This window comes from Montipora capricornis, chromosome 6 (genome assembly GCF_036669925.1).
Source record: "Montipora capricornis isolate CH-2021 chromosome 6, ASM3666992v2, whole genome shotgun sequence".
Taxonomy (NCBI): Eukaryota; Metazoa; Cnidaria; class Anthozoa; order Scleractinia; family Acroporidae; genus Montipora; species Montipora capricornis.
In genome coordinates this window covers 4363422-4384136 of record NC_090888.1, presented here as the reverse complement: position 1 = coordinate 4384136, position 20715 = coordinate 4363422, and the positions used below count along the sequence as shown (strand labels likewise).

Genomic DNA, 20715 nt, shown 5'->3' with positions numbered 1-20715 from the left:
AGATAATCTCCTTGCCTGGGTGTCGATCGCGAAAAAATAATAGGGAGTTTAAGCAACATTGACCTCTACGGCAACGTCCACGCCACAAAGCAAGAATATAATTGGTTACTGAAAAAAGGAAAAATACTCGTGCTGCACGTGGAGCACGAATGTCCGTGCATTTGTTTTCCGTTCTCCACAAAACAACAACGTGAAATCTCCAAACTTTAGGTTTTGACGACAAGGCGAGCACATAACAATGAACCATTCATTTTTCGATCATTACTTTAAAACTGTTCGTACCCACCCCGTTATGGATAGTTCGCAACCGTATTGTTCGAGGTGAACAAAGTGGAATAATGGTGAAATTCTTATGACAGCGCTAAGTTGTATTTTGTAGTGACGCTTGTTTAATTCCATAATATTTTTAAGAGAGCTTACCGATCAGTAAGAGATTACTGACTAGGAAGTATTTTTTGGAGGAAATCCTGGAGGTCCAAACGTAACTTTCGAGAACAACAAAGACAATGCTTCTGAGAAGAGCTCTGCCGACTTACCGTTCGTTTGGTTGCGTAAAGTAGGTTTTAGTGCGTCTGGCGGGTCTAAAACACTGGTCACTTTTCACGGGTCACTCGTTACAGGTCATTGTTTTACCTTTTAGAAAGTAACCCCAAACCCTCAATTTGGCTAACCCTAGGCCTAAAAACCAACTTAGCCAAATTGAAGGTTTTGGGTTACTTTCTGAAAGTTAAAACAATGACCTGCAACGAGTGACCTATTCCGAGTGCTCCTTCGATGCAGGAGTCCAAACTACGACCTACTAGTTCGGAAATCGTAATCGGAACGTCGTAGGTTCGACTCCCGCAAAGGACCACTCCGAGTTTTTTTCCAAGTATTTCCGAGTAAACTGATATCGTAAAATAAACCAGTGCTGTTTCTTCATGATCATTTCATTTACCAAGGTAACGTGTAAATTCTCTTGCAGTACAAGGTGGTTCTGGTTTAGTGTCTTTTTACGAACCTTAAGCGTATAATGTCGGTCCCATATCACATGATCATCTTGGATACTTTCGATTGGCTTCTCATCTTCATATGCAGCTGCAATTCAAGTTAAACATAAGACTTTTAGTTGGCACGCATTAAATCGTTAGGGCGACAGGAAGCTATATAACTGTCAAATTTTGAACAAAACAAAATACATTTTATGTCAGATTTTTTTTGGTTCTCCTTGCTGATAGCGCTGTCAATTGGCTGTTTTTATACTAGAGACACTAAATGCGTCTGGACGACTTTGGGCAATTTATTTGAATGCGTCTTTTAGTTCCTCATTTAATTCGTAATGTATAAAGACGAACGAGAGAAGCATTTATACGTCTACTGAGATGGAGTATTGAAGGACATCTTTCACAGAGTGCGTCTTTGAGGACACTTCAGAGAGTTTAAGATCTGCGACGCGACGGTAACGAAAACGCCATTTAAAATTGCAACTTAATTCAGGTTTATTAATCTTCTTCGTCATTATGTCGGCTTCTCTAACTTGTAAAAACTGGTGTAACTTTCCAGGAACTGAATTAGGAGGTGCGGTATACACCTTATTCCAAAATGGCCGCCATTTAGATATTCTTTTGTTTTCATTAAAATTAGACCTTGATCCCTCGTTCAAGGCAAAATATTCTTTTAAATTTTCAGCTCAAGAATGAGGCATCAAGGGCTAATTTGAATAAAACCAAAAGAATATTTAAATGACGGCCATTTTGGAATAGGGTCTATTGAATCTACGACAGAAAATTCAATTCTCCGTAAAACTTGAGAATTGGTCATTTCACGTCGCAGATTTGCCGAAAACGTGAAAGAAATGTACAAAAAATGAAAACTGCATGTGCAGAGCGTGCAAAGCTATTGTTTTTGCTCATTAAATATGCACAAGTTGCGACGTTTCCATTGCCGTCGCGTCGTAGATCTTTAACTCCCTTTTGTCTCGATACAGGGCGAATACACCAATTTCGAGATATTAAAATTCTGTCCTAATCAAAAGGCATCATCTCGAGGCTCTGGGGAATAAACGTAAGGATTTGTGTGAATTTACTTCCCAAAGCCTCGAGATGATGCCTTTTGTTTAGGACTAAATTTTAATATATCTAAATTAGTCTATTAAATAAAAACAAACTGAAAAACGCATTTGTCCAGACGCCGCATAATGCATCTCTAGTATAAAAACGGCTAATGTTACATATCATAATAATGTATTTTGATGCTCTTCTAACTTATTGCCGAAAAGTAACATTACCGTAAACAGCACAGAGTGCTGGGACGAGGATACAAGATAACGCCGGTTTCACAGATCTTTCTTGCCAACCGTCAGAGCGTTTGAAGATATCTTCCAAAGTATCGAGCTCAAATTGAGCCCAGTCTTCAAATGACCAGCTTCGCAATCTGCAAATTCATTTAAAAAAATATTACGCCTAGGTGATATATATATATGTATATATAGACAGTGACATATTTTTTCTTTACAGTATCAATCAATGTTTTCTGAGCTAAGGATTATCTTGGTCAGTGGTGAGGTCACACGACAAGGTAGATGATTCATATATGGTATCTTTATATGGTACCTTATATCTACCTAAAAATCCGCAGGTGTACCACGGGTGCTATGGAAACGAAAATTATTATAGCAACAGATGCTTTCGATCTCGCATGTTTCTGTGCACATTTTTAAAGGTGCATCATAAAATAAAATAAAATTGAAAAACGTTTATTTTTAAGCTCCTGGGGCAAATTTTGCAAAATGTTTCAAAGACTAAGAGTGCGCAAACAGACCAAAACGATCCTTATTAACAAAAAAAAAAAGTAAAATAACTGTATCATGAATGACGACTGAAAAATAATGTAAATTTCACGAAAATAAAGCTACAAATTTGTTATTGTTTGCTGGTGTTCATTATTCTCAGCTTCAGAAATTAAGCTAACAGCCATTTACTGTAGTGATTTCCGGACATAATATGTTACCATAGTGACGTGAGAGCCTTCATTAAATGATTGCGTCATAAATTGTTTTAGAGAATTGTTGCTCTGTCGATCTTTCTCAAGAACTAAGTGTTTTTTGCTGTATTCAATGATTGTACTACGCTCCTGTATTGATAATATGAACGCTGACGCGAAGATGTAACTTAAGAAATTATAACTTTATTTGAAACAGGATGCATGGGGGTTCCTTTTTCTTACAAGAACAAACAATACTTATTAATTTGCGACAGATCATTCTCGGTTTTCGTTTTTATGTTTTCGTTTCTAGTTATTTATTTAGCCATCATTTACTTTATTTTTATTGTATTTTTTTAAAACCAAACTGAACTTCAACGCAAGGATTTCATAAAGCGGCCATCGCTTATCAAACAACTGGCGATGAATGGCGGGGAAAAGTGAACGAGGGGGCAAGCCGTACATTCTCTTGTTTCAGCAATATTATAGTCAAACTCAATACAGAAAATATGAAAAATACTCGTGTTTTAGTATCCGGTAAAACATCACCAATTGCAACCATTCCGTGCCTTTTAACATATGTCGGTACAGTAAAATTGCTGTAAACAACGAATGAATGAAAAATATGCAAAGGACATCCCATCTTCACCAATACAAAGTACACTGAAGTTTGAAATTGGGAAAGTCAGTAAATGTACCGTGGGAAAATGGAACATATATGTTTTTAGTTTCCCTTAAATCACGTGTCTAGCCGGATTAAAGTGGTGAGCTACTCAAATTGCAATCGGCTGAGTTCTTGATTTTGTCGAGAACAAGACCTGAATGATTAATCAGCACAATTTCTTGTCTAGGGTCGGTAAAATGCAGTGAAAGACCTAGGTCTCCCAAGAAAAGAGAAAAAGGCAGGTTATGCAGCGTCACATTATGATGGAACAATCAGTCGGAGAAGGGAACAATCTCGAGCAACTTCCATACGCAAGACACTACTGAAAAGAGAAGTGCTGAACAAACCTACTCATTTGGAAGCTAAGACGAGCCGTCAACCTGAAAAGAGTTCTTGCTCAAGGAGATTGCAGAAGACAAACATGTTGGCAAGTTTGACGTCAATTATACGTCAACGAACGAAATTAAAGCCTTCATGACCTTAAATGGTCGGGCTTTTGCCCATTCGAAGTAGTATTGAGTTTCTTTACTCTATGAGATCCGCAGTCGGCGGTTTCTTATGAATTATTAATTTATAACTGTTGTCTGTAACCATTACCATAGTTTTAAAGCTGTTTTCCTGTCGAATTAACTTCCCCTTTTCCCCCTGCGCATTCTCAAGTTGTATATCTTCGCTCGTACTAAGCCTTCGTTGAGTTTGCACGCAAATAAAGCCTTTATTTGGTCACTCAGTAGTCAGCCCTTTACTAAGACAGCTTAATTTCCATAAGTTAAGAAAATTTGGTTGTCGCCAGACTGAAGCGAGCTTATGAAAAAAGGACGCGTTATGAATCCCTATAAAACCACGACAACTCCATCTCAAAAATTTCTTCTAATAGTTATGATCCTTGCTAAAAGCAGTCATATAACATACAGTTTGCAAAAATATAAGAAAATACGTTGACTTTAGCACAATTTCACTTATTAAAACATGGTCAAAACTATGGTTAATAAACAATTGTTTATGTACGTGAAACGACGGTGTTAAAAACCGAACAAGGAAAAGTTAGTGAATTTGAATTTATGTTCACATAGAGGCAAATATAAACGACGTTTTGCAGCTCTAATGACTTTTTCCTTTTAAACTGAGTTTGAATGTAAAGCGAATTCTTATTCTTTGTTTGAGGCCCTCGTTGCTGTTACCGTAGAAATGCATGAAATGTAATTACCTGAATGGAGGAAAATGGACAACCATTCTTCTTATTTCGTGTAATATGGGATTGAAGTTTTCTTGATGAATTAACCTTGCCTCGATTTGCCTAGTGGAGTTTTATAGCCGGGTACAGCCTAGTTTAGCAAGCTGCCTTGTTTGAATAAGCCCAGTTGTTATATGGGCGATTTAAAGCTCGTGACAGATGACATAAATTGACAGATTCGGTTTGACGTAATAACGTGCTAAACTTAGCGCCAGTTCCGCCAAAAAATGAGTTATTTTCAAAGTCCAAATTTTGACAATATGTACAGATCCATATGATATTTCTTTGCCATTTTTCCCCGCGAGCACTGAATGAAACGTACTTATAATTCAAAAGCCTTATCCCGCCATATTCAGAGAGAGATCAAGTTACAATAACAGAAGATGGCCGAACGCTGATCCTCAATACAAACGAATCAAACTGAGGCCGTCTACATTGCTAATCAGATTGACGAGAGGATATTACCAAAACACAACACAAAACAAATAAGTAGAATTTCTGCTTTTAAGGAAGATAAAATTTTCATTCTGTCTGTTAAACCATTGTAAGTTAATAACTTGCGAAAATGGATGTTTTGACATAGAGTCTGCTCTGTACGCAAGTCTCACCGCGTAAACTACGTAGGCTAAAATCCAAAAAAAGTAAGCGACAATTCCACGAATGGCAATTTGCAGAAAAAAAAAAAGAGTATTTGTTTTACGAGTTTATCTTTAGATCGCTCGGATTACGTCAGCTGGGCTTACGTTTCAGGAAATACTGCTTTAATTTCACGACGGTTTTCGAAAATCAGCAGCATGGTTACTTGCATGTCGAAGAAATAATTATGATAATACCCTGAATTATTTCCTACTTCCCGCGCTACTTTCACCACCGAAAGTATACAATTTCTTAATTTTGGTGCTGAAAAAAGGTTTCTTCTATGAATTACAGTTAATTTGAAAGAAGCGCCATGTGGTTATAAATTAGAGGGTTATTTTAATCTTCGACTGACTTCCTTGGTTACAATCGTTTTCCTGTTTCTGTATACCCTCGCTGGTTGACTTTTAATTTTAACCATAGTTAGTAGAGGAGTTGCAAGTGTCTAGAGAATCGAAACATGTTTAATACCTAACGATGAAATATTCATTTATTGGCCGTGTATTCTCGCAGGTGCAACTTCCGTTATCTCTGGTTTGAATTGCCAAAGGCTTATTGAGAGAGGCGATTAAGATCATGTTTTTGGTAAACTCGAAATCATAACCAGTCGGACAACTAAGGTACTGATGTTTTCATATATGGTATAAATTGAGGCTAAAAATAATACTAAAGATGTTTTTCTATCACGTGATACGATTTTTTTTATAAGAACGTCTAATTTTGTAGCTGAGACTGAGAGTTCTTACATATTTTTGCGATGTGAAGCTGAAAACTTTCTTACATCGGTTACCATTCCCTCAACGATATTTTTTCATATTTGGCCGGAATTAACAAATCGAAATTGGTTCAGCGTTGTCTTTTCTCTTATCGACAACGATATTCGTGGTCAAAATGTTGTTGACTCACGAGGCGCAGCCGTCAAATTTTGATAACTGTGATGACTAATATCGTTGTAGATAAGAGAACAGACAACGCTGAATCACTTTAGATTTGTTTTTTTACGGGCAATGTTCAACGCCAAAGAAAGTGTCCTTTCCCTTTGCGCCATGGACACCAGGGGGTTCCAAATTGACGAGTAAAATCGTCTAGCGTTAGACAGAGTAAAATACTAAAGTCTGGCCGGTGGTTCAGGCTAGTTTGTGTGTTAAAGGGTTAACAACTGCATATTTAAACTGAGAAAACCATCGTTATGTAATGCAAAGTATGTCCTTACGTATTTGGGTTAATTTACATTTAGTTAACCTTTACTATACGCTTTCATTTAAAATACAAATGAGCAAATAAAAAGGTTCTTAGTAAAGTCTCAGCGTGACGAATGTTCTTAATATGTTCTTAAAAATTTGGTTAAGCACAGCCTCAACGTCTCTATAAAGAAAAATTGCATTGTCATCATAAGCCATATGTTTTCTACAAATAAACAGTTGGCATTCGTCATAACATTAAGATCGATATCCACACAGGATTCGTGCTGCTTGGATAGAACTGTCATCAGTGTCCAATATTCACAAACCAATGCAGTCATTCAAGCGAGCTGCAGGGACTGTGTTTAGATCGGAAAAAAGTGATACCCTAAAAAAGAGTCCCTGTTTGACAGAGTAATCACATCGCTTCCAAAAACATGAATGCTGATAACAGAAAGATACTGCTATTCTTAGTGAATTATACTGAACTGCTCTTTTCTGTTGCTGCTTTATGCTGTTCAGTCTTTCGTAAAGTATAAATTAAAGTTCCTACTTTGTTTTTATGTCGTTCTATGTGAAAGCAAACGTGCGATCCGGAGGAAGAATAATTAGTATCCCATAATGCAAGGCGTTTCCTTTTATATTATCAACTGAAATCGTGACGTAATCAGCATCTTCCAGTCATAACGCCGAGATTGTTGTGTTTACAAACAGACCTTGGTTTCAAGGTTTCGGCTCTTAGAGAAGCATATTTGTTATAATTTCATTGCGTGTCGGAAGAAAAATATGGTGTCAAGTTGAATGATTTTACGTGTGTAGAGAAGCTCATGAGAGCTATATCGAATTCTTGAGCGAAAGGCGACGATGCGTAATACCCGATGTTGTTGAGAGTCGATCCTCTGGATGTGCACGTCTCCCTTGCTGGTTCGAATTAATTAACAATTATTCGCCGAAGGCAAAGTGATTATCGGTGAATATTCACCGAGACGAAGTCGAGATGAATATTCACCGATAATCACTGAGCCTGAGGCGAATAATTGTTTTAGTATAAATACACACGTGATTATTTCAAAAAAGAGAAAAAAAAACATTTTAACGCGAAATCATCTTCACTTACAGTGGCAAAACGACTACTGGCAGCCATTTTGTCCGTCGAGGTGATTATCGGCTGATAATCCGAGATAGCGAGCCAATGAAAGCGCGCGATTTTGTATAATCACCTGTGAGTTAAATCTGAAATCCGCGTTTGTGCGATTGAAATAGTCAAAAATGCCTGATCACAAGTTCCGTAAACTAGCGTATTTTGATAAAATCTTCGACTCCGTAAGTACGAGAAAATGCGGGTCCTTCTGGGTTCTTCTCTGCCAAAATATCTCTTCACCGTCGATCTGCATGAGTGAAGTTCATATTTGGAAACAACACGAATCCATATCAAAACGGTACAAATGACTTTATTTATGATCTCTCTTCGGGTCAGTAATCACACTGTAAAACAACCGTATTTTGAATTATCAGAATACAAGTAGTCTTTCGTTAGTCTCCCACGCAGCCGTTCTTTGTGTGGTCACGCAACGCTCCTCCCCACACAAACTTGTTTGTGTGGTGAGTTTGTGTGGTAATGAGCGTTGCGTGACCACACAAAGAACGGTTGCGTAGGATACTAGTCTTCCGTGAGTCTTGATGAATAAATATCAGAAATTAAATACAAAGTGATGAAGTACAGACAGGCACAAATTGCTCACCATTATAATCGACAAAACCTACGAATTAAATCACGAAGAAGGTCGTGTATTTCATCAACCGAGCGTGCCATTTGTGTGGTGAGTTTGTGTGGTGATGAGCGTTGCGTGACCACACAAAGAACGGTTGCGTAGGATCTTAGTTTTCCGTGAGTCTTGATGAATAAATATCAGAAATTAAATACAAAGTGATGAAGTACAGACAGGCACAAATTGCTCACCATTATAATCGACAAAACCTACGAATTAAATCACGAAGAAGGTCGTGTATTTCATCAACCGAGCGTGCCATTCTGCTATTCCCGTTGGGACGAGATGCCGAAAAGACGTCTGGGATACTGTTCATTCCTCCTCTGCGTGCGATCAAAACAGCAAAAGCTTCGATAACTGGGATCTACATGCGCATGTGATCGTGAAACGATGAGCCCGAGGTTCGCATGATGCATAATCCCTTGTCATTAATGATCTTTATTGACCACGCCCACAAGGGGCTTTTTGGGGCCATTTTCAAGTTATTTCTAATATTTCTCATTTAGAAAGCTGCAGCAGTTATTGCGCTCAGGCTATCGAAATATATCATGGCTATTGAGCAGCCATACCTGGTTATTTCAAAAGGACACTGGAGAGGTTTAATTATTCCTATTTTCAAATGAAATTTCTCTCTGATAAATTGGATATAAGACCTTCGCACAAAATACCAGTGATAAATTATTTAAGCAGCTGATTTTAGAGGAAAAGAATCACGCTAGAATTTATTAGATGTATGTTGAGGAAAAAATGATCACATTTCCTGTTCAAAAGGTTACCCGACTGTACAACCTTGGTTATCTTAGCTGGTTTCGAGTTTAAAATATTGTTTAGCCATACTTCTTCTACGTTGCATGAAACCGTTTTTTGCTACGAACTCTGTTTAATCCACAATAGGTATTTTTGACGATACGATGATATACGCTAATGAAGAATTAAAAGCTTAACTGAAATATCACTCCTCTAGCATACCCAACACAAGGACGAAATAAATACCGTTGTTGCCCCACCGACGAACTTCGTGAGCTATGCTCCATTGCCCTTTCTCATAAGCGGTCTTCTCCTATTTGTTAGATCTGGCTTTTGAATCCTTGATGCGAAAACCGGAACATCTTCATTGTTCAAAGAACCGCTTTTTTCGCTTGTCACGACCAAATAAGCTATGAGACTCCCTAGAAGTTGCAAAATTGTCTCGTTCTTTCTTTTCATTGTTTGACTTACCAGCAATTGAGCTGTTCCATATTTATAAGCCGAGGGTTTCCAGGGGTCAGCCTTTCATTTACGTCACAAAATACCTTTGTTGTTCCGATATGTAACACTCTCAGAATCTAAAAGAAGTGTTCCTTTTTTCAGAGAATGCACGAAAGGTCAAAACTTTTGTCGACGGGAAAGCCCACTGAGTTTAAAAGTCTACAACGGGCAGGAATGGGTTTTTGAGAAAGATTGTTTTGGCTTAATCGTTAGTGCTAGCCTATGGCGTTCCAAGGAGATTGTTAATATTAATCGACGGTATGGTTGCTCGAAAATAGTTTTAAAATTTAATATACGAGACAGAGAATAGGCGCAGCACGAAGAGTACGGCTTCCTCAGCAGTGCCCAAATAATTACGCAATATTTAGCAGCAAGAAATGCCTTATAATTTGTTATTTCACGATAAACAAAGGATGCAAAGTGCATTTCCCCCCCTTGAGCGCAACTCTTGAACGCAACGTCACGTTTCAATTAAGCACTTTATAAAATTATTTAAAAGAAATGCTTTTAAAATCAGCATCTCAGTTTATCAAAATCATTGAATTTTTTATAAAGCCTCGTTTAAAAGGTCGGGCAAATTGATTATTTATGGTGAAATTCGGAGTTAAGTCATTCCCAAATAAGCAGTTTGCTTGTTATGATTTCTTTTATAGAATGTTAAATGAAATGTTCCACAAGATTTAAAACGATTCGTTAGAGGAACAAATTGTCTTTTATATCGACACACATGCATTTTAAGACAAAGAACATGTTTTATAAGTTCACCATAGTTAATTCAGAACATCAGAAGGCTAGTGATAAAGAAAAAAATATTTATATATGGTCAAGTATGAAAATGATAACGTGGCGCAAAAACCCGCAATGCCGTCTGTTTTCGAGCTATGAGAAAGGTAAATAATTCCCTCCCTATAAATAATTTACTATACAGCCTCTATACAGAAATGCTTGCATGTGCGACTAACATTTCACAAAGCCAGCTTCTACACTTAATTAATGAGACAAACGAAATATTAAAAGATATTTACATATTCCACTGTTTAAAATGTTTAAAGTCTTGGAAGGTTTTCATTCACAAATAATCATGTTCGGCATTTTCGTTTAATTAATCATTAATCATCTAAGTTTACTTTCTCGTAATTCAAGATAACAGAACCAAACTAGTCGGCCTTTAATTTTGTATAAAAGACGCTTTCTTTTTTAAAAAAGGAACTTCTTATTTGTGAGATTCCAGTGTAAATTTTTCTTTGTTTCTCAGTCCTCTCTTTGTATTTTTCATGAAAGCTTTTTTAACTTCCCTGTATTATTTTTACTTTCTTGATTAAGACATGAATATAAAGTTTATAACTGTGGGGTGTTATTTCAAGGCGAGCCACGATGTTTGAGAAAAAGACAGCGACTAATATAATTAAATAGCGCACTGAAGTGTTTTAGTCCTAATGACGAAAAATATACGTTTTTTGTTTGAAATAAATTTTTCACTTCTACGCGTCCAAGTACCCTTTTTTTCTAACACTCGTAACACTTTAGCGTTCCAAACAAAGTTAACGAAATCGATGTCGGCGAAGTATGCAAAGCTTCCCTAGGCCGTTTCTTTCGATTGGGGGGGGGGGGGGGGGGGTGGTGGCAAAACACGTTTGACCAGAAAAGCGAGCTGTTCGATTGTCATACTCAGTAAGGACATGAGTAAAATGCAAAAACAACATCCTTTTCAAAAGAGTTTGAAAAACACCTGGCTTGAGAAGACTCTACAGTAAACTTGCTAAGAAACTGTAAAGAAATAATTTTATGCCTATGGAATTAGGACTAAAAATGACATGCGAATTCGTTTTCAAACCGTTTTCACCGCGTCCTTGAGAGTCGTCGCTTGTCCACACGTGTCAGCTCACGATTTCTGATCTCTTCAGAGCAAGAACCGCACGAAAAAAGTTAGCTTACTTTTGAAAAATATCAGAAACTCGAAAAGAATAAGTGGAAGGGTCTTCAGGGGTAAAATGCTGTATCTTCTCCTGACTTTGAAAAGCAAAATTTTGTATTGCAGTTTATTTTGAGTAAATATCAAGAATACAATTTTTTTCCGGCAAAGCTCTTTTTACGTCAGATCCTTTAACACAATATGACCACCGCTTCTCTCGAGAATGAAAATGATCAATGGCAATTCCTTATTATTTTTTTTTTCGACAAAGCTTCATGCTCGGCACGAAACGCATTCAGAATCTAAATTAACTACAGAAAGAAACAAGAACGACTCCTCGAAATTCGTCGCTCTGGTCTTTTTTTAGCTCGCTATTCCTTGTCGTTTAAGCCTAGTTTTTTAAAGAATCCGGCGATGCCGTGTGACTTTATTTCTTCCAGCATCTCGGGTTCTATCTTTGGTGGATTGACCATATGCTTCGTCTCAGGTGTTGCGACTGGGTAGCCTGTGACATCACGAGCGCAAAAGGAGGGCATTGACAGCTGACTGGGATCCAGGAAATCTGGAAAGAACGAGGCATACATGGTTTCATAGAAAGTGGTTTTGTTGCTGGAAGGCGTTAGGCGAATTTCAACTTCGTGATAGTATGGAACATAGCGACCATCGGGTAAATCGTACAGCAGCCATTTCTCTATAGTCACCTAGACAGGAGAGAACATATAAAACAACATCGATGAAACTGGTATAAGACATTTGAAAAAGAACGCTTAAACAGCATCGACTCAGTCACTTAGCCGATGAACCTTTTATTCACTGTCTCCATGGAAGTCATTTACGCTCGCCTTGTTGTTTCAATAGCACTCAAAAAGTTGCCTGGAAACTTTGGGTAACGTTCCCATGTATCGACTAGCTTTGCTTTATGATTGGTCCATTTCGTTGTCTAGGGATTTTATGATTAGCCATAGTAATGTCTTTGCTTTTTTGGCTCTCGACTGAAAGCTTCCTCTGTTCCAATGTCTATTTTATTTCTGTCTATTGCGTTTTTGTCGAAGTGAGTAAACTGAGTAAATTTCCTCAAGAATGGATCTTTAGGCATACTATATATTAGTAGCAGCTTACCTTTCCCGTCTTACTGTGTCCTCCCGATTGCCAAGAACACACCTTGAAAGTGCCTCCTTTATTGTCACAAGTAAAGTACGATGGTACTTCAAAGCGAGGAAAGCTTGCACGAGAATTCACGCTGCAGTTTCTGTTAAACCACGCTGCATTGAACTAATAAAACAAATTTTAAGAAAGAGATTAAAGGGATGTACTTTTTTAGGTGACTCCGAAGAAGTACTCCGAATTTTCAAAAAGGCATCCCTTCATTCCTTTCCGTCCCGGGATTAAAATTTACTATCATCTTCTTTACTATACCAATGCGAGAGGGCCTGTGAAACACACTCGGATTTTTTTCCGAGCGAGAATCCCCGAATTATCATCGGAAAGAACCAAACATAAAAATCGAGGTCTGGGAGAACGAGAAAGGGGTGAACAACAAAACCCGACTGACTCGTGGTCGTACTTGTACTTAGATCTAAAGCTCTTACATACCTGGAGGAAGTATCTGTTTTCAATATAAGTGAAGGGAAATATAAAGGTTGTCTCCCAACTCAATCCTATTTTATCATGACGCTGCAAGCCGGCTTTGGCATCTTGCAGAAGCTCGCCAATGTTTGTATGGTTTGTGCATCCTTTGTTATCGCAAATTTTCACAATCTGTGTGTAGAATGTAGAAAACACCCCTGGAAAAGGTGGAGGCAGGGAATAGCTGCCACAAGGATCATTCACAGAGCTGGGACACTTTGGACCGTAAAAACACTGGCACCTGAAACGTACATGTAAAGAAGACCCATTTAAACGGGTTTCAATATTTGCTTGGACTCGCATTCGTCACTTTATTGATTCAAATGCTGGGTGCGTTTGAACAGGTCGTTCAACATTGCTGAAAAGGGTAAAATGTGGAAAGATTTTTGAAAGCCGGTTTAATCAAATTAAAACTGATTTAAACTTTTAGTAAACATCGATTCGCTATTTCTTGTGCTCTAGAAAATGTTCAATAGAGTTGAAGCCGTAAAATTGGTCGGAAGAGTCTGGTTTCTTGGTTTTAGTTTCCCGCAACGAAAGTTTGTGAATGTCAACAGGCAGCCGGGGGGTTAAACGCCTTCAACTTTAACATTCGGGATAAAAAAAGAAATGTTGAATTGTTGTCGAAGCAAATGTCAAAAGCTTTTAGACTCATTCAACATCAAATCGATTCAAACTCAATTCAACACGGATGATGATGAAGAAAACACGTGCTGCACGAACGGCACGCAGTACAATTCCCTCCCGCACGCAGCAAAACTACCGCGTGAAATTACTAAATGTAAGGTTTTGACCAAAATTACAATAGTCGGTCTTTTTTTCAGCGAGAACTTATGAATCAAGCTGTGGGGTGCTCCGCTAACATTTATAGCCCAACAAGAACATCTTGAAATAATGATCGCAAAACTGACAGTCAAGACCGCGCTAATGTTTGTTTTCAACCTCTTCGTTGTAATTGTTGCCAATGTCTCTCTACACACATGCGCAACTTAAATTTGCACTCGGTTGAGGATGGTTTCAATGTGATTCCTGTTGAGTTTCCTTTGCTAGAGATAGATAACTCACCTTGTATTCGGTGGACAATTGTGCTTTTTTTCAGTCATTTGTTGGGTTCTGCTATCAATCGTGCATTCGTACCATCCCCTGAGGTCCTTAAAACAGTATCTCCCTGGAGGCCCCTGGTCACAAAAGGTCCCGTTTGACCCATCCACGACCAGAAGCAACAACATAAGAGCCAACACAACATCAAGCTTCGTGGACATTTCCCTGAAAAGATAAGGCCGAAAGCCCATTTAATTTATGCTGAAATGAATGAAATGAAGTTGCTTGTTTCAACATCATGCAAAACCAGGATAGAAGTCTTTTACTTCCTCGGTAATTACGGAAATTAACTAAGAAACTACGAAGGCTACGGCGACGACAATGCCCCGAAACAATAATAATTAACAACTATTCACCGAAGTGGAGGTGGCCTGTGAGTGGTACGTGGATATACTGTTTTAGCTAATATGTACTATCAAGGTAGCTAGTGTTTAGTATACACTAGCTGTGTTTTCACGACAGCCGTTGTCTCGCTTAACATTCCCGAAAGTGCTTTGTTTGCAGACTTCGTTAAGGGAATTTAAAAGGATACGTGTTTTTACTGGTAAGATTAGGAAGTTTAAGATCTACGACGCGACGGCAAAGAAAACGTCACAATTTTGCTTGCTCGCACAGCATGTGCCTTTTTTAATTTTTGTACATTTCTTTTTACGTTTTCGGCAAATCTGCGACGTAAAATGACCAATTTTCAAGTTTTACACAAGGCTGCGAATGTGAATTTTCTGTCGTAGCTTCAACACCGCGCATCCTAATTTAGTTTCTGGAAAGTTGCGCTAGTTAAGTCACAGGCAGCCCAAGCTCGGTGTACGCTTTATAGACTTTGTATGGGAAAATATACTTTGAGCTTGTAAATGATAAAGTAAGCTGTTAATGTAGAAATAAACTTCACTTACCTCTACGTACAGTTGTCCTCGTCTTTTCTGTGCAATTGGAGGACAAACTGTCTCCGTTTTAGACGGGTTTGTAGCTTTTGAATTTTTGCGATGTCGTAAGTGTCATTTTCCCTCATAAAGAGAAAGTAAGAGAAGAAAGGCTGGTGACTCGCGGCGCGATCTCGTCCCACAAATTGCTTTCGCATCATAAAGCAATGGCCCGAATCGCCATAAAAACACCACAGCCCAGATAAATTTCCTATCACATCAACTCCATTCCGGAACTGCACAGCAATTTTTGGAGGATAAATTCCAACTAATGTTCGGCTTTCTATAATCTTCCCATGCGCTCAGCTAGATGGGCTGTTATAGCTTGATGGCGATCATATTACATTCTGCACTCTCATTGGCAGTCTAATTATAACGCGTGGATAATGTTTCAAATTGGCCAACGAGAGTGAAGAATGTAATATGATCGCCATCAAGCTATAACGTCCGTAGCCACACATCGAGCTGAGCGCATGAGAAGATTATAGAAAGCCGAACACTATTTGGAATTTATCCGCCAAAAATCACTGTATGGTCCCGGAATGGAGTTTATGTGGTAGGAAATTTATCTGGCCTTAAGGCTGCAGTGTTTTTATGGCGATTCCGACCGTTGCTTTGTGATGCGAGAGCAATTTGTGGTACCAGATTGCCGCGAGTCACCAGGCTTTCTTCTCTTTATGAGGGGAAATGACAACTAACGACATCCCAAAAATTCGAAACCTACAAACCTGTCTAAAGCGGAGACAGTTTGCCCTCCAATTGCACAGAAAAAAAGAGGATAAATTGTACGTAGAGGTAAGTGAAGTTTATTTCTACATTTACAGCTTACTTTATCATTTACAAGTTCAAAGTATATTTTCCCATACAAAGTCTATAAATCGTACACCGAGCTTGGGCTGCCTGTGGTTAAGTTAGACAAACCGACATAATGACGAAAGACATTAATAAACCTGAACTTGCAATTTTAAATGACGTTTGCGCAGTACCTTCGCGTCGTAGATCTTAAACTCCATATTAAATAAGGAGAGAGCACGTTCCAATACAATTCTAAAAATAATAAAAATAGCACGCTTGTTGTATTTCCGATTTGAATAACCGCAAGTTACTCCTCTTTTATTCGAACGTAATTGCCAACTCGCTTAAGCTACCTAGTTCGGTGGCTTATATTTATTGAGAATTCCACTGAAGGGTGCCGACTCGCTTAACTTTATTAGCGAGTTAGACAAGTAACTGTTTTCACGCGATTTCCGGTTATCACTCGCTAAGCGACCTTTTAAGAACTACTAAGTCTGATAAAAGAGGACAAATAATCGTCTTTACATACATACATACATACATACATACATACATACATACATACATGCTTTATTTTAAACACGGTAAAACCTTCAGTAAGAATACAATAGCTATAGTACAATAAAATTTAGTACTTAATTACTACAGTAATAAAAATATTGTTTTACAAGGTTGCCGTGTGGGAGCCTAACCCTCATTGTCATAAAATCGATTCACTTCTTTTTTAAAAGATCTAACTGATTCGATCGAACGTAAATTGTTGGGTAAGTTGTCCATAGTGAGGCCGCACTGTAGCTAAAACTTTTTTTGAGATAATTGGTGTTTGGTTTGGCCAAATTAAGCTTCATTTCTAAATTCCTGACATTATATTTTGTGGTGCGAATTGAAAACAGGTCCTGTAGATAATCTGGAGCAAGACCATTTAATATTTTAAACATTAGGATGGCTTTAAGCTTTTTCCGACGCTTAGCGAGATTGTCCTGGCGGAGTGAGGTAAGAAGATGGTTAGCACTCACGTCGTAACTACTCTTGGTGATAACCCTTGCCCCCCTGTTCTGCAATTTTTGCAGTTTATCGCACAGAGTCAACCCGCATTCCAGCTTTTGTTTTGCGGAGCTCTGCTTCACAAAGAAGTGAACACACCAAATTTGAGGTTGTAACGGCCACGCAAGCATTCAAGTTTTGAAACCACTCGTACCAATTTATCGTTAAGATAACTCCCCCACGTTGGTAGTGCAGACGTACGTTTTCCGGTGACGTTTTTCGTCGCCGTCTCCGCTGTTGATAAGAGGGAACTTTAGCAAATACAACGGCGATGGCAACGAGAACGTTACAAACTTGCATAATTAAGTGGACAAAAACAATAGCTTTGCACGCCCTGCACGTGCGTTTTTCACTTTGGTCCATTTCTTTGCCGTCGTCAGCAAAACAACAACGTGAAATAGGCAAATTTGAGGTTTTATGAAGAACGTCAGCACTTGAGGATAAATTTTCATTTTCTCCCCTAAATTAAGCGCCGCTCATAACAGTTTCATTCCTGAGGGACTGAAACACCTTTGTCATATTGAAATGCGTGGAATAGTCGTGAAGTGATTGCCATAACGCGAATTTATGTTCTTAGACGATGTTCTCGTTGCCGTTTCCGTCATCGTTGCTAAAGCTCACTATGCACGGAGCCCGCTGCGCCAGCTGGTGGACATTTAATGACCGAATGAATGGAAATGCATCACTGAAATCGTGCAATGTGCGTAACTGTCGAGAATTATCCCAACTCCCCGAGTGTTTAGATGAGGCTATGTAAACACGGAAAAAAGTCCTCTATTGCTTTTATAAAATGTTTCTCATGAATAATAATTCAACTGAAGAAGGAAAATGCTAGGTTTTTTTTACTTCCTGATTGAAACAGATTTTCCTGATTCACGCTCATGTTTTCATACCAGCCTATCAAAATGTGCTTGTGACAAGGCATAACCAATCAAAATTCGTGATCGGATATCACAGCTGTGTTTACATACTCTCATCTAAACACTTCTATTGATTAATGAGAGTGCGCGTACTATCCTTATTATTGCCGCCGCGGTGAATGAGCCTGAAGCGAACGAGCGAGGCAGCTCTCTAATCGGGAGAAGAACACATTTTTCTTCCAAACTCAAGGAATTGTCGTCGAAGGCGCAAGGAATTGTGGTTATGCGCGAATGGGGGAATTAAGATGCGCGATATGATCATCAGATCCTGCTCTGTTTTTCATTTCGCCCCTCGTATCCTCAAACTATAGATAGTTTCACTGTCACGCAAATTAACAAAACAACAAATTCAAAATAGTTTAATGAAAAAGCCCAAGAACTTGGAATGTTGTAGGAAACAAATGTTTTAACCACCTCTCCAATTCTCAGGCCTGTGCGGTACATCGTTTCTGAGTTATTTGTCGAAGCGTTTCACGCCACTTTTTAGAGTTTTATATGGAGACTCTGGGTGGTCCACAAATGTGGCGGCCTGTAATCAACGGAAAACATCTGAAGTTCACTTTGCGATGAAAGCGCTTACTTTTCGCTCATGAAATAAAATACATGTGTATGAACACATCTCCTAATGTACTTAAAAGGCTTAAACTGTTGAAATTCCTAGGGATAAACTTTTTTTCAGCCAAATAGCCTTGTATCATGGTATCAAGCAAAATGGCAAATGCTATATTTTCGAAACAAAAGACGTCACGGAACTTGAACATCTTCAACCTCCTTTAGACAAAAATTCAGAAGACCTTGCGATTTTGATGTTAGAATTTGATGACGTCACTGTGAAAACCATCTATTGTTCTCTATTTTGTCTCGAGTGGAGTCCAAAAGGAGGTCCAGTTCAGGGTTCCCGTTTTGCACCGTCCCTGCACAAACGGTCATTAAATTACCGCAACCATAACTGATCATTTTCCTTCCCCTCGGTAGCATTTCTACCATTTAGGTAAACTAGTTTTTAGTATTCAACGGCAACTTCGAATAACTCAGAGAATAGACTCGAGCCGATACAACAAGGAGTCCAGAATTATGCATGTTTGTCGTGAGTACTTAACCAATCACAATTTGTGTGTTTCCTAAGAGTTAATCATTTTTAATTAACTCACATTCAATCTCACGTTATACATTACGCGCACCAATTTACGAAACCAAAAATGGATGTCGCTTTGTGTTGCCGAATTTTATCGAAATTCCGTCAATATATTGCTTTTAAAACGTGCGTCAAGATAACTGAGACGTGGGGTTTCAAAACCGAGACCAACGAATCAGACGAGATGCCAAAAATAAGTCTTCCAGATGGCTCGACTCGGTTTTTCCCTAGAATTTCTTCCAGTTTTCTCGGGGCGGTCTTTAGTTTAGTTTTTTGGTCAATCTGCAACCACGAAAAGCGGTTGCATTAGTCATTGAGGTCGCCGTCCTGTAATGAGGTTTTATAACTTTCTCATGATAAACTAACTGGACGCAAAATAATGATTCTTTTGTTTGTTCAAATTTACCGTGAGTTTGAACGTGACGTATTTCGTAATTGGGACCGAACTGGTGCGATCAGAACTGAAAGTTAAGGGGTAGAATTTAAATAGAGTTCAGTTTTAAGCTTAATTAATAAGCTGTGTCCCAAGTAATTTTGAATTCTTTCAAACGATCGAGTTGATAAAGGCAACTTAACCACTATAGGAGCGAATTGTTTCTTTCTTTAGAGACTTGTCACTTCATTTTTATTTTAGCGACTTCTAGTATATCAGGGTCGAGAAACAGCGTCAAAGAGTCAAAAGCAAAGGAGAGCATTCATCTACTTCGGTTGAAGGAACAGATGCTCACTTCAAGACAGTTTTGGGAGTAAAATAATTGTTGCAAACTTCAGTCTAAGTTACACTTCGCTGAATTAAATGGCCATATACAGGCTATCACATTCATTCGAATAACATAAAATAAAACTCAAAAACTGTACTATTAAACTGACAAAACTACCTACGATTATCTTCACTTGATCCTTTCCTTTTCAACCAGCTAAGCGCGGAGATAGCTGCTGCAGCTTTGATTCCGTCGCAAATCAGAAGGCGGAGTGCTTTTTTATACTGCACGTTGCGTAGTCAAAAATACCTCTTGAAGCATTAGTGAAAAAGAAACAAAAATAACAAAACACTGTTAAAACAGTTATTTTCCGTAATGCAAAAATGATTGAATGCAATTATAGAATTCTTCACCTCATTTGCTTTTCAAATTTTTATTCTTTTCAATAGGGGTTTTTAATGCCTTTTTGCCGACAACTGTCATGGCGGTAATCAAATCAGTCAATCGTTTATTTACCCACGTAGCGTCCAGTGAGATAAAAAGCTCGTCCAAAATACGTACGTGCTAACATTTTTTTAAAAGAATACATGCACGTATGTATTTGTACGTACGTCTATTTAACAACGAGGTTTAAATATGTATATAAAAAATAGTAAAAAATAAAATAGGTAACTTCAAATGACACAGTATAACGGTTAAAATGTCTGCTATACAATGTAAAGGTGGAATTAAAATGATTTGTTCTTAATCGACTTGGCAAACGTGGATAGATTTTCTTTTCTTACGTCGACTTCAAGTGAGCTCCAGATTTCAGCCGTTTTGTAAGTGAAAGTGTTCTTCATCCAGTTAAGGTTAAAACTTGGCATAC

General features: G+C 38.3%; 2 protein-coding genes across 4 annotated transcripts in view; both read right to left on the bottom strand.

Annotated features, from left to right (window-relative positions):
• The window catches only part of LOC138051242 (uncharacterized), a 12666-nt gene extending 3001 nt beyond the window's left edge, over window positions 1-9665 (bottom strand). Inside the window, exons 1-3 of one of the 2 annotated variants that reach the window (XM_068897404.1) lie at window positions 9439-9665; window positions 2267-2412; window positions 1001-1077 (exon numbers count right to left, since the gene is read on the bottom strand). In XM_068897404.1, the coding sequence (XP_068753505.1) occupies window positions 1001-1077; window positions 2267-2412; window positions 9439-9479 (264 nt within the window). In that variant the 5' untranslated portion in view covers window positions 9480-9665. Of the gene's footprint in view, window positions 1-1000; window positions 1078-2266; window positions 2413-4832; window positions 4996-9438 lie in introns of those variants that run through there. The other variant, XM_068897405.1, reaches the window with a different exon arrangement.
• A 2053-nt stretch (window positions 9666-11718) lies between these two features.
• LOC138054613 (uncharacterized) lies at window positions 11719-20156 on the bottom strand. Of its 2 annotated transcripts, none has more exons than XM_068901111.1 (5): window positions 20025-20156; window positions 14297-14497; window positions 13199-13472; window positions 12725-12877; window positions 11719-12306 (listed from the first exon to the last, which is right to left on the bottom strand). In XM_068901111.1, exons 2-5 carry the CDS (start codon window positions 14491-14493, stop codon window positions 11977-11979), a joined length of 954 nt encoding a protein of 317 aa, XP_068757212.1. In that variant the 5' UTR covers window positions 14494-14497; window positions 20025-20156; the 3' UTR covers window positions 11719-11976. The 2 variants fall into 2 exon arrangements, with proteins under 2 accessions (XP_068757212.1, XP_068757213.1); XM_068901112.1 differs by having other exon boundaries at window positions 20029-20152.
• Window positions 20157-20715: the final 559 nt, after the last annotated feature.

Bases quoted from the DNA above. Each gene is read 5' to 3' on its own strand.
- LOC138054613 (XM_068901111.1), bottom strand. From the start codon at position 14,493: ATGTCCACGAAGCTTGATGTTGTGTTGGCTCTTATGTTGTTGCTTCTG. The intron at 12,878-13,198 runs GTATGTAAGAGC...TTGTTTTATTAG, and splicing joins AAAACAGATACTTCCTCCAG to TTCAATGCAGCGTGGTTTAA. The intron at 12,307-12,724 runs GTAAGCTGCTAC...TCTCCTGTCTAG, and splicing joins GACACAGTAAGACGGGAAAG to GTGACTATAGAGAAATGGCT.